This window comes from Contarinia nasturtii, unplaced genomic scaffold (assembly GCF_009176525.2).
Source record: "Contarinia nasturtii isolate CC-2019 unplaced genomic scaffold, AAFC_CNas_1.1 Cnas_scaffold_4307, whole genome shotgun sequence".
NCBI classification, from domain to species: domain Eukaryota; kingdom Metazoa; phylum Arthropoda; class Insecta; order Diptera; family Cecidomyiidae; genus Contarinia; species Contarinia nasturtii.
In genome coordinates this window covers 42794-61025 of record NW_022201602.1, presented here as the reverse complement: position 1 = coordinate 61025, position 18232 = coordinate 42794, and the positions used below count along the sequence as shown (strand labels likewise).

At 33.2% G+C, this 18232-nt stretch overlaps 2 protein-coding genes across 3 annotated transcripts; one reads left to right on the top strand and one right to left on the bottom strand.

Annotated features, from left to right (window-relative positions):
* Positions 1 to 5346: 5346 nt before the first annotated feature.
* On the bottom strand, positions 5347 to 7133 carry LOC116350550. Of its 2 annotated transcripts, XM_031782356.1 has the most exons (5): positions 7035 to 7133; positions 6766 to 6913; positions 6644 to 6690; positions 6392 to 6566; positions 5347 to 5793 (listed from the first exon to the last, which is right to left on the bottom strand). In XM_031782356.1, the coding sequence occupies exons 2-5, from the start codon at positions 6896 to 6898 to the stop codon at positions 5441 to 5443; spliced, it is 708 nt and encodes a 235-aa protein (XP_031638216.1). In that variant the 5' UTR covers positions 6899 to 6913; positions 7035 to 7133; the 3' UTR covers positions 5347 to 5440. The 2 variants fall into 2 exon arrangements, with proteins under 2 accessions (XP_031638216.1, XP_031638215.1); XM_031782355.1 differs by lacking the exon at positions 7035 to 7133 and having other exon boundaries at positions 6766 to 7028.
* Positions 7134 to 13601: 6468 nt separating this feature from the next.
* Positions 13602 to 17049, top strand: LOC116350548 (pickpocket protein 28-like). The gene is made up of 12 exons (XM_031782354.1): positions 13602 to 13823; positions 14002 to 14116; positions 14175 to 14266; positions 14358 to 14500; positions 14947 to 15052; positions 15108 to 15365; positions 15437 to 15543; positions 15634 to 15761; positions 15827 to 16007; positions 16078 to 16143; positions 16203 to 16440; positions 16506 to 17049. The coding sequence occupies exons 1-12, from the start codon at positions 13801 to 13803 to the stop codon at positions 16819 to 16821; spliced, it is 1773 nt and encodes a 590-aa protein (XP_031638214.1). The 5' UTR covers positions 13602 to 13800; the 3' UTR covers positions 16822 to 17049.
* Positions 17050 to 18232: the final 1183 nt, after the last annotated feature.

The window sequence follows — 18232 nt, the reverse complement described above, 5'->3', positions numbered from 1 at the left end:
TGTCATCACATTGGGTGTTGTTGTAATTTTTCGTCAGAAGTTAGCGATTTGTTGACACACAAAAAAGCGGTTGCATCCGTTTCCACTCTGTACATCTTCACATCTGTAGACCAAATACAATGTCGCATGATTACGAATCATTTTCGCTCTTTTGCAATGCTCGTCTGCTTCGAGGGAGTTGATGTACATTCACATCTCTTTTTTTTTCCTTTTGTTGTGAGTGCAATTCAAATGGTAGCTACTACTGCTGTTGCATTCAATGAAAATGTGAATGCGAACGCATTTTACGCAGTGTGCAAAACAATAAAAAAATGGTGGTGCAGCTGAATGCATTTTAAATGTAAAATGTGATGCAGCGGCACGTCTTCTAAGTGCAACGATATGATGTTGCATAAAAAAGGGTGTTAAAATGACGATTGAAAGCCAGCTGAAATCGGAATGTAATGGATTTTTCGTTTCGTTTCTTTGCTAAGTTCAGCCCATCTAAAACGTTTCGTACAAAATGGCGTTTTAAAATGCATTCGTATGGCCCAAAATGATGACATTTGTTTGAACATCAGGAATGCTAAGTATTTCGCCTTTTTTTGTCTCTCTAACTCATTGCAGCAAATATGAATTGGTTGTCGTCTACAAAAGTAAATTACTGTTGACCATTGGGCATAATTGAGAATCAAGTGAAAAATCAACAAACAGATTGTAGTGAATTTTGTTGCGCACTTGTGCCTTTTTGCCAATGTTCTCCTTTCAAAGAGAATGATTAATGAGCATGAGTATCTATCCACAATCGATTACAATAACAAAAAAATCGATCTAAAAAGCAACTCAGAAGATTATGATATTCTCGTTTATCATCAGCAGTTGATGCAGCACAAAAGCCGATGCTTTAGCTCAAAGCCATTTCAGCGAACTTGCAAAAATTCTTGTATGCCTTTTAAATGCATACGAAAAATTGTGTTTGTTTGGTCGATTTTTCGTTGAGTCTCCATGTATGTGACTTCAAAATAGATAAAATTCATGCTGAAAATCAATGAATCGCAAAATATATATGATCAACATTAGCGCAACCATACATATAGCGCAATAGCAAAAATTTATTATTATTTATGGGGTAATTTATATAAAATATTGCATTTCATTGCCTTAAAATCGTTGATTTAAAATAATGCACAGGCGCACACATACCATTCGATTCATTTTCATTTATTTATTGCATTTCAATGATACAAAATGGATTTTTTTTTTCTTCGCTCTTCCAATTTACTATTTTATGTACGACTGGCAAACGCAATTTTAAACATACACATACATTTGGTTCACATCGTTGATTTCGGAATGCGTCCTCGGTTAAGCATAAAATTGCAAACGAAAAAAAAAAAAGAATTCATGATAAATGCCATCAAATTGTTGCTCGGGTGAATTGTTTTTGGCTTAGAATGTGGTGCAACATTTTTTGTGGTTCCCATCCGAAAAACATTTTCGGGCTTGATGTGCCTATTGAAAATGTAAACATTGAATTTGGAAGCCACATAAATCTCACTAAACACATTCACATAGATGAAAATATGTATCGATTCAATTGGTACGTTTGTCAAGGGTGTAAGAGATTGAATGAATTATGATGCAAGAGCAAATATCGAACCCAATACCTTTATCGTTTGTCTTCAATTCAAATCAATTGACCGATGATTATCCTCAAGCGTAAATACTGACCCAATGCACATGCTGATTTTCACATTCTGATGCAAATACACACGAGGTAATTAACGAGGCAATTTGACAGCCGCTCGTTTCCCTCGCTCTCCTTCTCCCTTTCTTTCTACCAATTCAACTCTATACCTCTCTCTCTGTGTCTCTGTCTCTCTGGTTGGCATGCGAAAATTTGACATTGAATCCAGCGTTCGACATTACGGAATCTTGAATATATGTGGTATATGAAATGTGTTTCGCATACAATCTCTCATATATTACGCAGTTTGTATTTGTTCGCTTAGTTGAACATGTGCGGTTATTTGTACATACCATTTTTGGGGTTTGAGTTTGCACATCAAAGAACACCTAATGCACACAAACATTTATGTGCCCATCAATTCTTTCAATTTGGCTTTTTCAGCCTAGTACAAATGTGCAACGATAATAGATTTTTCAGTGGTTGATACAATGAATCAAAAATTGAGATGTTTTTTTTGCGTCACTGATTTCAAATGGTATAAATCGTAAGTCATTTCGATTTGGTATGCATTACGAATGGTCAATTAGAATTCTTTGCGTTGGAAAATTTTCCGAATTTTTGAACCGTTTAATTCATTTGGATCCGTTCTCTGTATCTCACTCGGTTTGATTTATTCGAATGGGTAAAAATGGTATGTGTGCACATTTCAAGCATAGATAATTCTTTTGTGTAAAACTTTCGGGAATTCAATTTTGATGAAACTGGTTTGATATCGCGCTCAGAATCCAACAACTGTGTCACATTTTGTGACAACAAAATTTTAATTTTAAATGAATGGCAACAATTTTCAGAAACGAAATAACGACGAATTTGAATGTGTAAGTTTTATGTCTCTTGCCATCGAAATGTTGTATGCTTTTCAGATTACCATCGTCAGTTGTGTGCAGTTACATCCCCATCGACACACTACTTCACTGTTACAACATCAGCGAAATAACATTTTCATTATGTCTTTCGTTCGTTTGTTCGTTCAGTATTTGTCAGCCAACTAAAGCCATTGAACAAACACAAAATCGTAAATTAGCTGAACGTTTTAAATTCAATTCAAGTTCTGAAGATGCTTTAGCTGTAGCTAGTCCTTGTTTATACATACTTGGTGTGCGCAAACAATTAGAAAACTTTCGATTTTCTTTAAAAATCGTATTTCACAAACAAAATCAATGCAGGCAAATACTGAACGTAAAATAGAAACAAGCGGCAACGAGCGATAGGAATGGAGAGATGGAGAAAGAGAAAGTGAAAGAGCTTAAAAAAATTCGGTGGCACAACTATTTCTTCCACAAATTGAAAACGGATTCATGTCATACGAAAACAATTAAGCTCATTCCGAAATGTTCCTAATTAATGTTTCGTTTATGCTAAGTAAAAGCGCTTTGTGCAAAGTTTTGAAATATGTGAGTGAAATTCCTCTCGAAAAGTTGGAAAATTTGCACGCGCAACTGACAACAGAATTTTTTTTTTTTTTTTTTCATTTTATCTCTATGTAATACAGATTCTGTGTATCCCTGTGCAAATTTACGTAAAATACTTTGTTTCAGTGAATATTGATGCCATAAATTCAATTTGAAACCAAACAACAACACCATTGCGCCCAATTTGACTACATAAATATTAAATCGGCTCTCATAAAATCATTTTCACTACATTTATTTCAATTCAATTTCCGCTGCAATCAATTTACTACATACCAATTATTCGGATCTTTATTTTCGGAACGAAATTTATGTTATGGTTTGATCACTGCAACGGCATTAATGAAACACATTCACTTTGCCCCTCTCTTGCACGCGTACACACACTTCTCGTGAAATCCAATGGCTGATGCTTGGTCAGATAACTGACATTGATGGATGCATTAAACCAATCGAATTCACCGAATTGCTGATGATAAAAAAAAACGTGTAAGTTCATTACTCACCGAAAACAGACAAATAGTTTCGATTTAAACTCGAACAAGCCATCGTTACAGTGATGGATTTCAGCGAAATATCCTGAGAGCGGTTTTATTGGTTTTCGAACACGTTTCGGCATACCAAATGAAAACTGATTTATTTTAAATTGGTCATACCATATGCGGGGTAAATGTTTCGGCTTCAACGTGGACTAATTTCAGGGAAGGTAATTCGAAATTCGCATGATAAAAATTAACACGAAATCAAAAAAAAAAAAATATTTTTGTATATTTTTTTTGTATGAAAAAGTTTTTGGTTCAAAAGTTTGTTGAAGAGTTTTTGAAACTACAAATTCAATGGGAACCGTGTCTTTAAAAATAAAATCTTCAAATGAAATCCATTTTTGATACATAATCCGTTCATAGAAAATTCATCGAGATAGAAATGTGGTATCGAATTAAGCGGCCAAAGAACATCCAAAGAATAATAATTTTTGAAGCGATGATTCAAAGTGAAAAGGTTCATTTTGTTATAATTGAATTGGTTCACGTTTTCACTCGAAACCATAAACAGCGTCTATGGTGATGAAGTAAAGGGTTCGTAGTTAGTTGGATTTTTGTTTGAATATTAAATGCAATCTTCGCGTATACTGTTTATTTTAATTGTGGAATATGCTGTTTTTTTCTTCTTTTCAATATTCTTGTATGTGTGTGTGTGTGCGTGTATATAAATTTCAACAAGCACGTAAACAAAGTTTTCGTCCGATTCGATTTCTCATGTTGTTGTGTTTCATTATGGAATAAATTATTGTACACAAAAGCCACAATGAAGTTCGCAAGAGGTGCACGTTATCTCAAAAACTTTCAACTACTGAAATTGAGTGTAGCTTAAGCTTTAGCCGAGAACTAAAGTTTAAGACAAAAATAACGTCAAATGCACCTGTATGTTTTCCAACCACGATGACTCTACCGATGCTGGTGTGTGTGTGTGTGTGGTAGCAAATTTTCATTAGTCGTATCCACTGGCACTTTGAATTCGGCCCAGGATTTTTGGATAATAAACAACGCAAATAGTTTATTTATGCACGGAATGAAATGTATGTGCTGGAGGAATCGAAACTGAAAATGAATTACGGTGTTAGCATTAAATTTCAGAGGTTATCGCCCATAAATAAAATGCATACACTATATACAGTATATGTGCTTTTTGACAAAGAGTTTTAGCTTTTATTTACATTTATTTGCTTTAGTTTCAGTTTGAATCCGATAACCAGGCACCGAAATGAGCAAAACCACTCGCCACACATAATGAAAACAGCATTACAGAGAGATAGAGAGAAAGAGATATACTGAATATTTCGATTTTGTGGGATATCCACTGCAGTAGTTTTACAGTTGATATTTCCATTCAATGGTCAAAAGTTTTTTTTCTACAATGTATCGGGACCCGATTGTTTGGATATGGTTTTATTGTTTGCTTCTCGTAAATTATTTGTCTATGCTTTCAATGTTTAATCAACACCTTTTAACATTTGTTTGTTGGTATTAAAATAATGAACTGGATAGTTACCAAAATATCAACACATCAAATCTTTAAAAAAAACAGGCAATTTACGATTTTCGTACTTATTTTATTCACATGATTTTTTCTCATTTTTCTATAAATAAAAGAAACTAAAAAGTTTATACAAAATACATTATATTAATAAATTTGTATCGCACCTTATTGACTTGAAACAAATTTTGTTTTATTTCAAATTTATTAATATTTGATCGACTTTGTGGTTGAAGAAATGTTTATCGTTTTTCACAAATTAAATTTAAAGAGATTGATTTGGCTCATTTGGTTGATTCGTTATGACGTCGACAGTTGCTGTATCAGTTTGTACAATTAAAGTGCTATAATCATTCCAAATGGCGTCATACGGTGGTGGATCATCTCGGACTGATTGCTTGTCAAATTTAAGCAACATTTTTTCAGCAATTTCGTTAAGTTTTTGAGTGCATTTTTCCAAACACAACAATGGACGTTCAATATATGAATTGGATAGAATTGGTTGGAAAGTGTTTGTTTCATCATTTTCAACATCGTCATGTGGATTCAGTGCACGTTCTGTTTCTTTCATGTTTTTGTACAATGAGTTCATTACGGATGCCACAAACCATTCTAAAACTACAATCATAAAAAGAAATTTATCGCATTGAGTGAGTTTTCATCGTTGATACACTGTAAAATTAATACCTTCGGATTTTTTTATAACGAATCCAAAAGGATTTTTTTGTAATCACGGATATTTGGAAAAATCCCCAGTTAGAATATTATAATAATATTTGAAATAATTTGTTTAAATTCATTTCATTAGTTGTCATCGATTTCACGGAGCAAAACAGTTGAATGAGTGCTGTTGAATGAGGTACATACATACAAACATCACATGTATACGCAAAAACTACAGAGCAAAACATGCTGAGTAAAAAGACCAATGTATTCGCACACTACATAGCTTTGTCTCTGTTATACGCGCTTATTGCTTAAAGCGTACATGTGATGCTTGTGTATATATTGCTTCTCTCGCACAGTAGCTACTAACCTTTGCACTGTATATTCCTCTGTGACATCGATGATAATTAATGAAACTAACTGGAGCAAATTATTTCAGTTATTGTTTGGTTACTGGTTTTTTTCTTCAAATATTCGGAATTATAATCGAATCCTTTTGGATTTTTAATAAAAAAAAAATAATAAAAAAAAATAATTTTTTTGAACAAACCTGTGATCAACATCAATACAATCGAGCAATATAAAAAAAAATCTGTATTCCTAGGAAAGTCGTTAGTTAGAAAACCATCAAGTGCCATCAGACTAAAGGTAATGAACAGCATCGCACTAATCGCAACCAAAAATTTTGTCCATACAAGTGACATGTACATGAATGTGGGTTCAACCTGTTAGGTCAGAGACAAAGAGAAAAAAGCTTGTGAATAGTGTTAAATCTTTGTTCAATTTGATTTTTTTTACTTACACCCAAAACACCGTAAAGCCATGGCACACTGAGAATTAAGGTTATCGCTAGAAAAGAACCATAACCAATTAAAATTGAGAACAATCGTCGAACATATGTTTTTTAATAAAAAAAAAACTCACACAACACAATAGCTAGAAGATTACAACCGAATTTCATCACAAAGATCGGCATAAACAAATACCAATATCCAATTATCAATCCAGCATGTTCCAAGCTTAGACCACAGCAAGAAGTGAGTTTTGTAAATGCCATTGTCAATGAACTAGACTAAATGATACACTTTTGAAATATATATTTATTTTCACTATCAGAATTTATTAATATTTTCAATCTAAACACATCAATAAATGTTGAGATCAAAAAGCAAATGAAAAAACAACCGTCTCACTTGGAAATAATTTATAAAATGAAATGCGCATCTCACATTCGCCAAAATCTACATTTTTAAATCTGAATTTTGAATTCTGGGAACTTGACGTATATGACCCGAATAAGTTTACATTTGTATAATTAAACACACACACAAATCAAATGCGGCAACTTTTTCTATACATGCGGGAATAACACAGCTGACATCATCAATCGCTTTATGCCAATACATATGTGAAAAAAAAACAAAATTAACTCTTTCGTTATCAATACATTGATGCTATCTGTGTATATACATGTTATTAGTATCATCTCTTTATGTTGATGTGTGACACATTTGTATTATGTAGAGATTTTTAGTGAATACAAAAAATGAGCAAAACATACCGGACAATTTCGCTAATTTTAATTTTACTGAAACGAATTTGAGTGAACACTTGAACAAAACTGCTTTATGTATGTTATATAGTACATTGTGTACGTGTTTTTGTTTTCTTTCGGCAGAAACAAAAATAAAAGCACGCGCATCTCACATTTCATCTATCAGTGATTTATTTTTTGTTTTTGCTTTTTGCGATTATCAAAAATCATTAGTTCAATAAAAATGATAGATAGCACCGTACTGTTGAAATAAAAGTTATAAGAATGATTCATCATTTGTCGTAACACTGATTTCTAGAGAAGTTTGTTCAAAATTTCATCGAAAAAATAAAGTTGATCAAAATGGTTTTTCCATCATCACATCTCCATCACAATATTCGAGGTTGGAACTTCGTACTTTGTTCTCTTCAAAAAAGAATTTGTGCTTGATAAAAAGGAATAAACGTAAAATTTTGTAAAAAAACATAAGAATGTTGTTTATCTCTAAAAGATTTCAAGCAATTTAATAGTTCAAAATGTCTAGTAAAACAATCTTCAATATATAATATTTTAATCCGTTTCGGAAGATAATTCTAACACTTTAAAATGCTTCGTTCTTTGCAATGTGCGCAGACGAAAGCGAAATCATCTGGCATATAATGGCAATTATTCAAAAGAATTTCTGTCTTTTTGTTCACAGTTTGTGCATTGCTACTTACAATTTGTAATGCACGAAGCTTAGTACAAAAAGGGTGTTACCAACATGTATCTCGTCATTACATTAAACACTAAATTCGTTGGTATAGTTGTAATGCCTCGCGATAGGCAAAGCAAATGCGATAAATTAAATGGCAATACGATCAAAAATCGTGAATATGCAATCTGTGCATAGTTTTGTTTATATATTTTGCACGACCTCGCGCTTCATGCAATAACCCATCGCTTACAAGCGTAATATCGATTGTTTTGCTTTTTAGTTTCGTTGCATTCTCCCTTTCAATCGAATTGTGCGCTTGTTTGATATTATTCAAATGAATTTCGATGGTTTCGCTTTTTAAGTGAAATTTGTTTGTTTTATTTGTTTGCCATGAAAAATTAAGCAGAAAATCTTCATTCATGCATAACAATCACATTACAGCTTCTTAATTCAGCAACAAAATGTTACACAATGGTTTTTTTCACTTCTTAAAATCAACACATCACCAAACACATGTGGCGTAAAGAATTTCGCAAAGAAAAATAAGCGCAATTTCAAATAAAAAATATAAAGTCGATTCCGAAAAAAGAATTCAATATATTGAGTTCAAAATACACGATTATGTGCTGCTGAGAAGCAGAATAGAAAAAGAAGAATTCATGGTTTCTGGAATGCATATCAACATTTCTATCTGCAAAACAGGCTTAATGTCTTTCAATACAATATAATTTCAGTTTTATTTTTGCTCTTCTTCTTCTTCTTTGCTATTTCACAGCGGAGACAACGTAATCGCCATTTTTATCATTGAGGTCAATAGAAATTAAAATGAAGTGCATTGTTATTCGTGTTTTCTTAACAATAAATATCCTTTGGTTTTATTTTCATTTTTGTTTTGTTTTGTTTTGAGCTCTTCTTAGTATGTAGTATACGGAAATTACATGCCGAAGTGTATATGATGGTACGCAGAATGAGACCTTGGTTAACCGCTAAACAATTCTTGTGTGTATTCAAATTACGAAATATCATTGATTTCATTTTGAAGATTATGACGGTCCGAGCACGAATTACTCGCTTCAGGTCTTTTGTTTTCGCATTTATGGCATTTGTAATACGATGTAAGACCATGTAAGCCAGCTGCTCATGGTCAATAACAATATAAATGTGTACAGCAAAGACAAGGTTCCTTAAGAATATTCTCGGTTGGCAAATTTGGCTGGCGGCGCAGCTAATATAATTCACGATGTAATGATATCCAAACATTAGGCTACGATGAGTTTCAAAATTACTCACAATTAAAATCTAAATGGAAACTGAAACACTTCTGTTTTTATGTGTGAGCGACCAGCTCAAGATCGAGTGCGAATTGTCGATGATAGAGAGGGAGGGGAAGAGAGAGAGGAAAAAGGAATGAGAGAAAAATAGAATCTCGGTCGGCACTGTATTGCCAACGGGGTTCAAACTTATTAACCTTTTCGTTGTAAACGTGGGCCAAACTTACATTCACCGTGAAGTGTCATACAATAAAATTTATCTCGTTTGACTAAAGTTTGGTGTAGCACATATATAAGCACAACGCTACATGCATATGGAATTAAAGAGGAAATCAATCCGATCTTGATTCCATTAACATTTGCTCTCCTCAAAGTCATTATCATAAATCTATTTTTAAAAAAGCCAACGAAACGTGTGAGAGACTATTTTCGAATACTTTTACATTCGGAAACTATTCATTTTGCATGTTTCTTTGGCTGGTTTACAGTTCAATGTTCGAAACGTTGAAAAATTGCTCCAGTTCCATTCAAAAAAACCACGTTGAACACATAGCTCACATCACCGATGCGAATGTAGCAATTGCATAGACAAAGAAATCACCGAAGTGCTGCAATAATTTACCACCCAATTGGTGAAGTCATTGATTTTAATTAGAGATTTCAAGCAATTTTAAGGTGCAAAAAAAAAACGTACGATCTTTTGTTGTCTCTCCGCACATTAAATGTGCACTTCAAATGAAACCGTTTTAACTCTCATTACATTCAGTTTTCACACTATTCTCTTGTCGATGCCAAAATGCAAAACTTCACCCATTCTATTGGTGAATGCACGACGAACCGTATTTTATGGCAACAGAATTAACGAAAAAGGTGTGCTCAAATCGTGCATAGATTAATCTTGCAAGTGCACCACCACTACCACTAGATTTTTATACGTTTTGCAGCGGACGTATTAAATAATGACAAAAAAAATACCTCTTTCTCGAATCTTTACAGTTTCACTGTTTCTGCCTTGATTTGCCACAATGAAAAAAAAACGTAGTCAATGATTTTTGTCTGCGGTATAATGAGAACGAGATGACGATGGTGAAAGTAAACAAGAGGAATTCGTTTCATTTTCAAGAGTCTTCGAACATTCTTTGCAAACAAGTCATCACATCTCCAAACTTTTTTTTTCTTTTTCTTTCACAATTAGTGCGACCGATTTTCAAAAAAAAAACTATCATGCATGTTTCATCATTAAACATCATCACGGATTTCGTGGTTTTAAATAAGGATTCGAAATAGCATAATGCCACGAAAAAAGGATGCATATTTTTTTGTTCTCACATCAAACGCCGCTGTCAAGCTTCACCGACTTCAAAAAAACCATAATTTTAATCTTACATTTACCCTCCGAGGTTTTATGTTTATGCCAGTCATATGCAATTTTTTTCTCTGCACAAAAACACACACGAAAATGGAAAGCATCTACTTAGTAAAATTAAAGCCGAAAAACATGATGTAGGAAATCTTTTGTGCATTTCCCCCACGTTCTCTTTCGATTTTCCCTTTTCGGAGTAAGAAAAAAGAATATGTAGAAAGCATCGCATTTGCTGAATGTCATTTTATTTATATTTTTTTAGCAAAAACCAAATCCATGCACTTCAACCAGATTTTCACTCCGCAAACTAACAAGAGAAAAAGTTAAATAAAGTGGCACTTTTCAGGTCATCAGCCAACAAGAATGATTGTCCCTTGCATATGAACTGGAAGATGGTGCTTTGAAACTATCTCAAAAAAGTTTCCACCAGAGGAAAAAAGTTTGCTTTCAAAAGACAAAGTCTTTGTAATATGCAAGTTTTGTAATTAGTATACTGCATCCAGATTAAGCTGCTTTTCATTTGTAGACACAGAAATTGTGATGTTGTCAGATATTTATGTCTTGGATTTTCTATCAAATTTAACGAATCTTAGTGTTTCCATAGGTAAACGTACAAATGGTTTATTTGATGATGGATTATCAATGTACGCAAAACAAAAGAGGTTATTATTCATCTAGTTAATGAGAGAGAAAAAACGTATTTTGCTTTGGGGGAGTCATAAAGGTAAGGTTTCGAGGTAGAAAGAAAAAAACTACCTCATCGCGTATTTTTTCCATACAAAATGCACTACAGGTCAATCTGACCCAGACACACGGGATCAATTTGTAAACACAACACACGGGTCTAGGGTTAATGGTTCTAATGGTTGGTTTTAATGTTTTAATTCAATCTCTATTGAGCATTATCGAAATATTTTATTACTTTACAATTCATTTATGCTGTTCACTTTGTATTCGTCAAAGAACCAGTCACATACATTCATCAAGAACTGCATAAATCAGCGAATCAAAATGATCAGTTACATGGCCTGGAAATGCCTATGTAATTTACATATAAACGAGTGAGACTCAAACATGTTCTTCTTTTTCCATCAAATATACCAGTGGCGCCACCAATTTTTCATATAAACGCATACAAAGTCTTCAATATGGCTGCGCCCACGAGAGAGAAAATTTCGTCTCATTCATTTCCGCCCCATGATCAGTTAAATTAAAAAGTAATTCATTGTGTATTTTGGAATTTGAAATTATTTCCGTGGTAACATATAAATAATTTGTGCATCTTGAAAAAAAAAAGTTTGAGAGAATTGTTTAAACTCAGGAAAAAAAATGAGCACCATTTCAATTACCAATGTCAATATTATAGTGCAATCAAAATAACATGAGCATAGGAATATTCAAATATTATAACACTGATGTGCTGAAACATTACTGTTCATTTGAAGATTTGTTATAAATCATAAATAATTGTAGCACTAACATTGTTTTAAAATGTATTGCATGTTATAAAATTTACTTTGTTCATCCTTGAAAATATATTATACATCTCTTGTGTGTAGCAAATTAGTATCTCATTTGAATAAGAAACAAATCTAACCATATAAGGAAGTAAATTTGTTTTAGATTTATAGACAAACATCGTCTCGAAATATTGTATCAAGAAATGTGGAATAGAATCCATGGAAAAAGTACAATATAATTGATCAACCGTTGAAATTGATATGAGAATCAAAACTAAAACATGCACAAACCACCTAATGTTCATCTGGGGAATTTTCACAAAAATATTGCGTATCGGGTGTGGCACACTATCATGGACGGGGAGATGTTTTCGCGCAATGCATGTCTATGCTTTGTGGTCTCATATTCACCGAAATGACTGAAGAATGACAAGAGCACATATATATATATGAAGCGTATTACATGTTCTCGGACATTCACATGTGCAACACAATATATATTCAATTGTGGTAATTTTGGTGACAAACACCCGCGAACGGCATTATTAAAGATAACACAAATGTAAAACTATCTTTTTAATTTGCACATATTGCGCACCTTAGGGGCTGTGTACACACGCCGAATTGTGAGATCATATTCCCACATTTGTGTTTCGCGTTAATTTGAGTGAAACATTTTCATTAGTTAAAATGCCATTTTTAAATTTCTACGGGAAAATAAGTCGTCATATCGTACCGATTATTTGTTAACCACTCACACCACGTGTCTGTTCATGCAAAACATTCTATAGGAATAGTGGATAAGGTATATTCACACCATTTTTAATTGATTTGCCTTTTATTGCTTCGAGGAGAATGCTTCAATACGAATGAAGTCAATTCTTTTGCAAAATGGTTCTTCAAGAAGCACGGACATTTTGAAAAATGTTAAAACACATAAAAAAAATTAATGATAAAAAATCTTTAAAAAAAACCAAGGAACTTGAAGAACCCCCTGGCAGATTCTATTACTATTTAGAATGATGAGTTAATAAACATATATTTTCAATACGAAAGCGTATTTTTGTAACGTAAATGTACTATTGACACACATTAAACATGTTCGTGCTTGGAAAATTGCTGTTTCCATTTGCACGCGTTTTTGCATACTTTTGGGACTTGACTATCACAATGTTTGTATTATATCAAACCAGTGCCGTAGTCACACGCAGTCACCGCTTTTCGTGTATTTATTTGAAGCAAGAAAACAATTTTCATTCCTGTGAAATGGTAGCTCGGTATATTCTGTCCGTATTACGGTACTGATTAAAATAATTATAGTAACACATGTTGTTACCAATGCTATTTGCCTCTTATTATTTTTAATCAAGTTAAAATAGTTGATATCACTATAAATGCGTTCACATTCTATGAAAATGTGGCATTTTCCTATTGACTGTTGACCAGTGCTCATTTGTATGTGGAAAATATTTCGCCAAAAAACTTGCCACATTCATTTGACAAAGTTTCATTGAAGAGTTATAATAGTTTCATTGAGCTTACAAAATGAGCTATAACAAGTGAAAGTGAAAGTGTACTGAACCCCCAAAGGAATTTTTAAAGTTCGCGTAGTGAATCAAAATAAAATTGTTAAAATGAGTATTCGAAAACAAAGTTGGTAAGTTGTTATTATAATGAGAAAATATTCAAAACGAAAGTTCTAAAATCAATGATTGAAATACATCAGCAGAAAAAAATGAAAATTAATCAAAATAAAGCTTTTTATGTAAATAATAGACAATCGATTAAATATCATAAAAAGTCATTTAGTGATAAAATTGAATATATTAATTAAGGGGTAAAAATGAATTGGCCGTGCCTGATGATAAAGCAGATGCACAATCGGTAGCTGCTAGTGAAGAGCCAGAAATGGATTTTCGACGAAAAATCAAATATGGAAGTCGAATTCAAGTATGATAATTGCTTGAGAAATTATGAAATAGAATAGTAATTTGTGTGCGATTTTTAGGCTGCTTGGGCTGTGCTTTGTGAATTTTTTTCCGAATCAAGTGTCCATGGCGTTAGATATTTTTCGGACAGCAAACGTCATTGGACGGAACGGTAAGTTCAATCATACCATGTCTATTATGGAGAACTCATGCGTTGGAAATGTATTTCAAATGATTTAAATTGAATCTATTCAATCAAATAGAATTTGGTGGGTGTTTGCATTTGCAGTGTCGCTTTATCTTTGCGGCTTTTTAATTCATAATGTTTGGATCAAATGGCATGAAAGTCCGGTTATTGTGAGTTTTGCGGAAAAATCAACGCCCATTTCAATGATTCCGTTTCCAGGTAATGTTTGGAATTAAAAGAAAACTATATGTTCGATATTATAAAATGATATATAATTTGAATAAAACATGACAACAATGGAGATTCAATAGCACCCGGATATAAATTCATAAGGTTGTCGTTTATGTGCTTATACAAAGATTCATAAGCTTCAAGTTTAGCCGGTGCTCTCACTGACTTTAAAAGACGCACATTTTCTTCCATAGATAAAGTATTGTGTGGACGAGACATTACACCAATATTTTGAAATGGCTAAAAATGGATTTTCTACGCATTTTGTGTTTTACACAAAGCAACGGCCTTTTTTTTGGCCTTATTAATGCGAGGATTACACTGTATACTATACCCGCTAAGCAAAAAGTTGCTCGCTCGATAACTCTTTCTTGAAATAACTTAATACTTTCTTAAAATATTTTTAACTTTAACTCTTTCTTATAATAATAAAGCCGTAACCATTTGCCCTGAAACTAAAACCTACATGGACAAATTAAACATAACCGATGCGTTCCATACGTTGCTTGCCAATAACAAAGACAATATGACTGAGGAAGAGTAAGTACGCGTAAAATCTGTATATATAAAATAAATTGCATTTCAACAATCGTAGACTATACCGATCGAAAGCTGTATTTCAACTTTGTGAAGCACATTTGGCGGAGAATTTTGTATTGGGTCAAAATTTTTCGACAAACGAAATTTATGAGACAATCAAAGATGTTGCACCCAACTTTAATGATACGATGTTTTACTGTAAATGGCGTAATAACTTTATATCTTGCGAGAATAGCTTTCAACCGGTTTTGACTGAGGAAGGTGTTTGCTATACATTTAACTCTCTCAATTCAAGAGACATTTACACTGATGAGTATGTGGTAGTCTTTTTTGAATTTCGGATCCAACACATTCTAATTATAATGTTTCGAATCTGTTTGAAAGAATGGCCGATGAAATGAAGATTGTCACGGGAAATCCAAGTACAACACACTGGAGCTTGGAGGATGGCTACATTGACATCGAAGGGAATTATAGTAATACATATCCATGTAGGAAATTACATTTACCATTTTATTTAAGATTCAAACCGGGTACTTTCTTTAAATTTGTGTTATGATTTCTTTCGAAAACAAAAAAAGATCGAGTATTCGGAGCTGGGGCTAGAGTAGGTCTGTATACTCTGCTTCGTCTGTATAAACAAAACTTGGAATATCTGTGCCGCGGACCAGTACAAGGATTCAAAATTCTATTGCATACGCCAGGAGAGGTGAGAGTGATAACTTTAAAAAGGTTACATTTATGGTTTTATATTTCAAATCGTTTCACTACTAGGTACCACAAGTATCAAAACATTATTTCCGTGTGCCACTAGTGCAAGAAGTGTTGGTATCCGTTAAACCACAAATGATCACAACTTCGGAGGGTTTACGTGATTACACGCCAAATGGACGACAATGCTACTTCAACAAGGAACGACAATTACGATTCTTTAAAGTTTATACGCAGCGAAATTGTGAATCTCTAAATCATTTTATTTGTTTAATTTAAACATTTTTTTTTATTTATAAATTTACTTTCTTTAGGTGAATTGGAATGTTTGTCAAATTTCACAAAGCTTGAATGTGGATGTGTCAAATTCTCGATGCCAAGTAATGATTTCCGAAATAAATCCGACAATTTCAATATAATTTTCAATATTTATTCGCAGGAGACAGAGACACGTCAATTTGTGGCTTTGATAAAATAAAATGTTTCAACGACGCCGAAGACAAGTTGCTTGAACGCCAATTTGAAGATGGTTTGAAAAATGAGAGAAACGCTGCAACCGGTTGTAATTGTCTGCCCGCTTGCACATCGATTACTTATGATGCCGAAATCTCACAAGCAAAATTCGATTGGGTTGGTTTATTCCAAGCATTTAACAGTTCACTGGACGAATTTCCCGGGTATGTTTGATCATATTGTCATTGAAGAAATTTTGTGTTACTTAATTTGTGTCATTTACTTTCAGAGCGGAGTTGGCTCGTTTGTCGATCTTCTTCAAAGAACATCAATTTATAACGTCAAAACGATCCGAATTATATGGTTTAACCGACTTTATGGCCAATTGTGGTGGTTTGTTGGGTCTCTTCATGGGCGTATCAATGTTGTCGATCGTGGAGGTGATCTATTACTTTACACTTCGCTTGGGTTGTACGCTTCGACTCCGACGAACACGCAAACGCAAGAGTTTACGAGCGCAGGGGAAAAAGAACACAATCGCACCAGTTGAGTCAAATATACCGAACATTATGATCGTAACAGCGGCAGACGAAAAAAAGGAATAAGGAACCAACAAACCAATTCATTAACTAAACGGTTATCGAAGTATAAACAGCTTGTGTCGTTCTCTATCTCGTCTAAAATTATTCGTTGCATTTTATTCACTTCGAAATTAAATGACTGATGCTTATTTATTCGTATTTAATCTTATTGCACATTGTAAAATATATCCAGTTTTTTCATTGAATGTATCAAAATAAATCAGACAATGCAATGTCAAAGAATGATTTAAATTAATATCTTTATTTTATTATACTTGTTCGTGAAAAAAATAATGTAATATGTTCAACATTCAGCAGACAACCACACTTCAAGGAAATCGTGTACCGTTCACAGCAGAATCTTGTTTAATGCACGAATTCATTCATCGATACCATGTAAAATAACGAAAACAAACGAATTTAAAGTTGAATTGGCCAACTCAAATAAAAATACACAACCAAATTGACCAACACTGTCCTTGTGCCATCGTCGTTGTCGACTTTTTTGAACTCAACATAATTTGCTACAAAATAATCTGCAATTCAGTGCAGTTCCGTTTCATATGTTTTTTTTTTCTTATTTGTTATTTTTTTTTGGCAAAATTCCATCAGCGAACAGCAATAAAAAAGCGATTTCAACAGTGAACAAATGCTCTGATAAATAAAAGTCAAATAAAAAAAGTATAAATCTTTTTCTCTCTTCCACTCTAGAATTAAGTTGCTGCATTTGTGATAATCAAATCTGTGTGCTGTAACAATTACCATGTTATATTCAGCTGCAATTTGCATCCAATACAGGGTATGACAATAAATTTACATGTTTTCTTCGCGTGTATTTTTTATCATTCGTTTTTGGTGCATTTAAATTCATTGCGGATGCAAAACGAGCGTAAAAAAGTGTGCAGTTTAAGTGAATTAAATGCTGTGTTCATTCAATCATTGTTTTATTGCGAGTGCCGAGAAAGTATTCGATTGCCTTTCGCAAGACCTTTGGGTGAAATTTAATTAAATGCCAATTTTATTCAAGATGATGAAAAAAAATTAAATTTTTTATAACAGTATTTGGCGCTTGCAATGACGTATAAAATGTTCGTATGCGCCAAAACCAGAACAAAAAAACACACACACACAACAAATATCAACTGATTTGTTCGAACAAGACTTAATGCCTAAATGGAGATGATAGCGGACATAAAATTGTTCTGTAGATAATCAATATCATTGTGGTAAATATTTGATCCGAATCATGAGCGGACAACACGAAACAAAACCGGTTTATGACCCAGACACACCAAAATGCATCGCTTTATTTTCGTTCCAATTTTGCGATTTTTGTTAAACGATTTTAGATAGTGGGTTTTGGGAAATGTCAACGATTCATGTTGTTTTTTTTCGTGCAAAAAATGAGCAGAAATAAGACCGTTACTCGATATGC

What these genes read in the sequence shown, in the direction of transcription:
- LOC116350550 (XM_031782356.1), bottom strand. Translation starts at nt 6,898, where the DNA reads ATGGCATTTACAAAACTCACTTCTTGCTGTGGTCTAAGCTTGGAACAT. An exon ending in GGCTTTACGGTGTTTTGGGT is followed by an intron (nt 6,567 to 6,643) that starts GTAAGTAAAAAA and finishes CTGACCTAACAG; the next exon opens with GTTGAACCCACATTCATGTA. An exon ending in TGTATTGATGTTGATCACAG is followed by an intron (nt 5,794 to 6,391) that starts GTTTGTTCAAAA and finishes TTATGATTGTAG; the next exon opens with TTTTAGAATGGTTTGTGGCA.
- LOC116350548 (XM_031782354.1), top strand. Translation starts at nt 13,801, where the DNA reads ATGAGTATTCGAAAACAAAGTTG. An exon ending in TTATAGTAATACATATCCAT is followed by an intron (nt 15,544 to 15,633) that starts GTAGGAAATTAC and finishes AAACAAAAAAAG; the next exon opens with ATCGAGTATTCGGAGCTGGG. An exon ending in TCACTGGACGAATTTCCCGG is followed by an intron (nt 16,441 to 16,505) that starts GTATGTTTGATC and finishes ATTTACTTTCAG; the next exon opens with AGCGGAGTTGGCTCGTTTGT.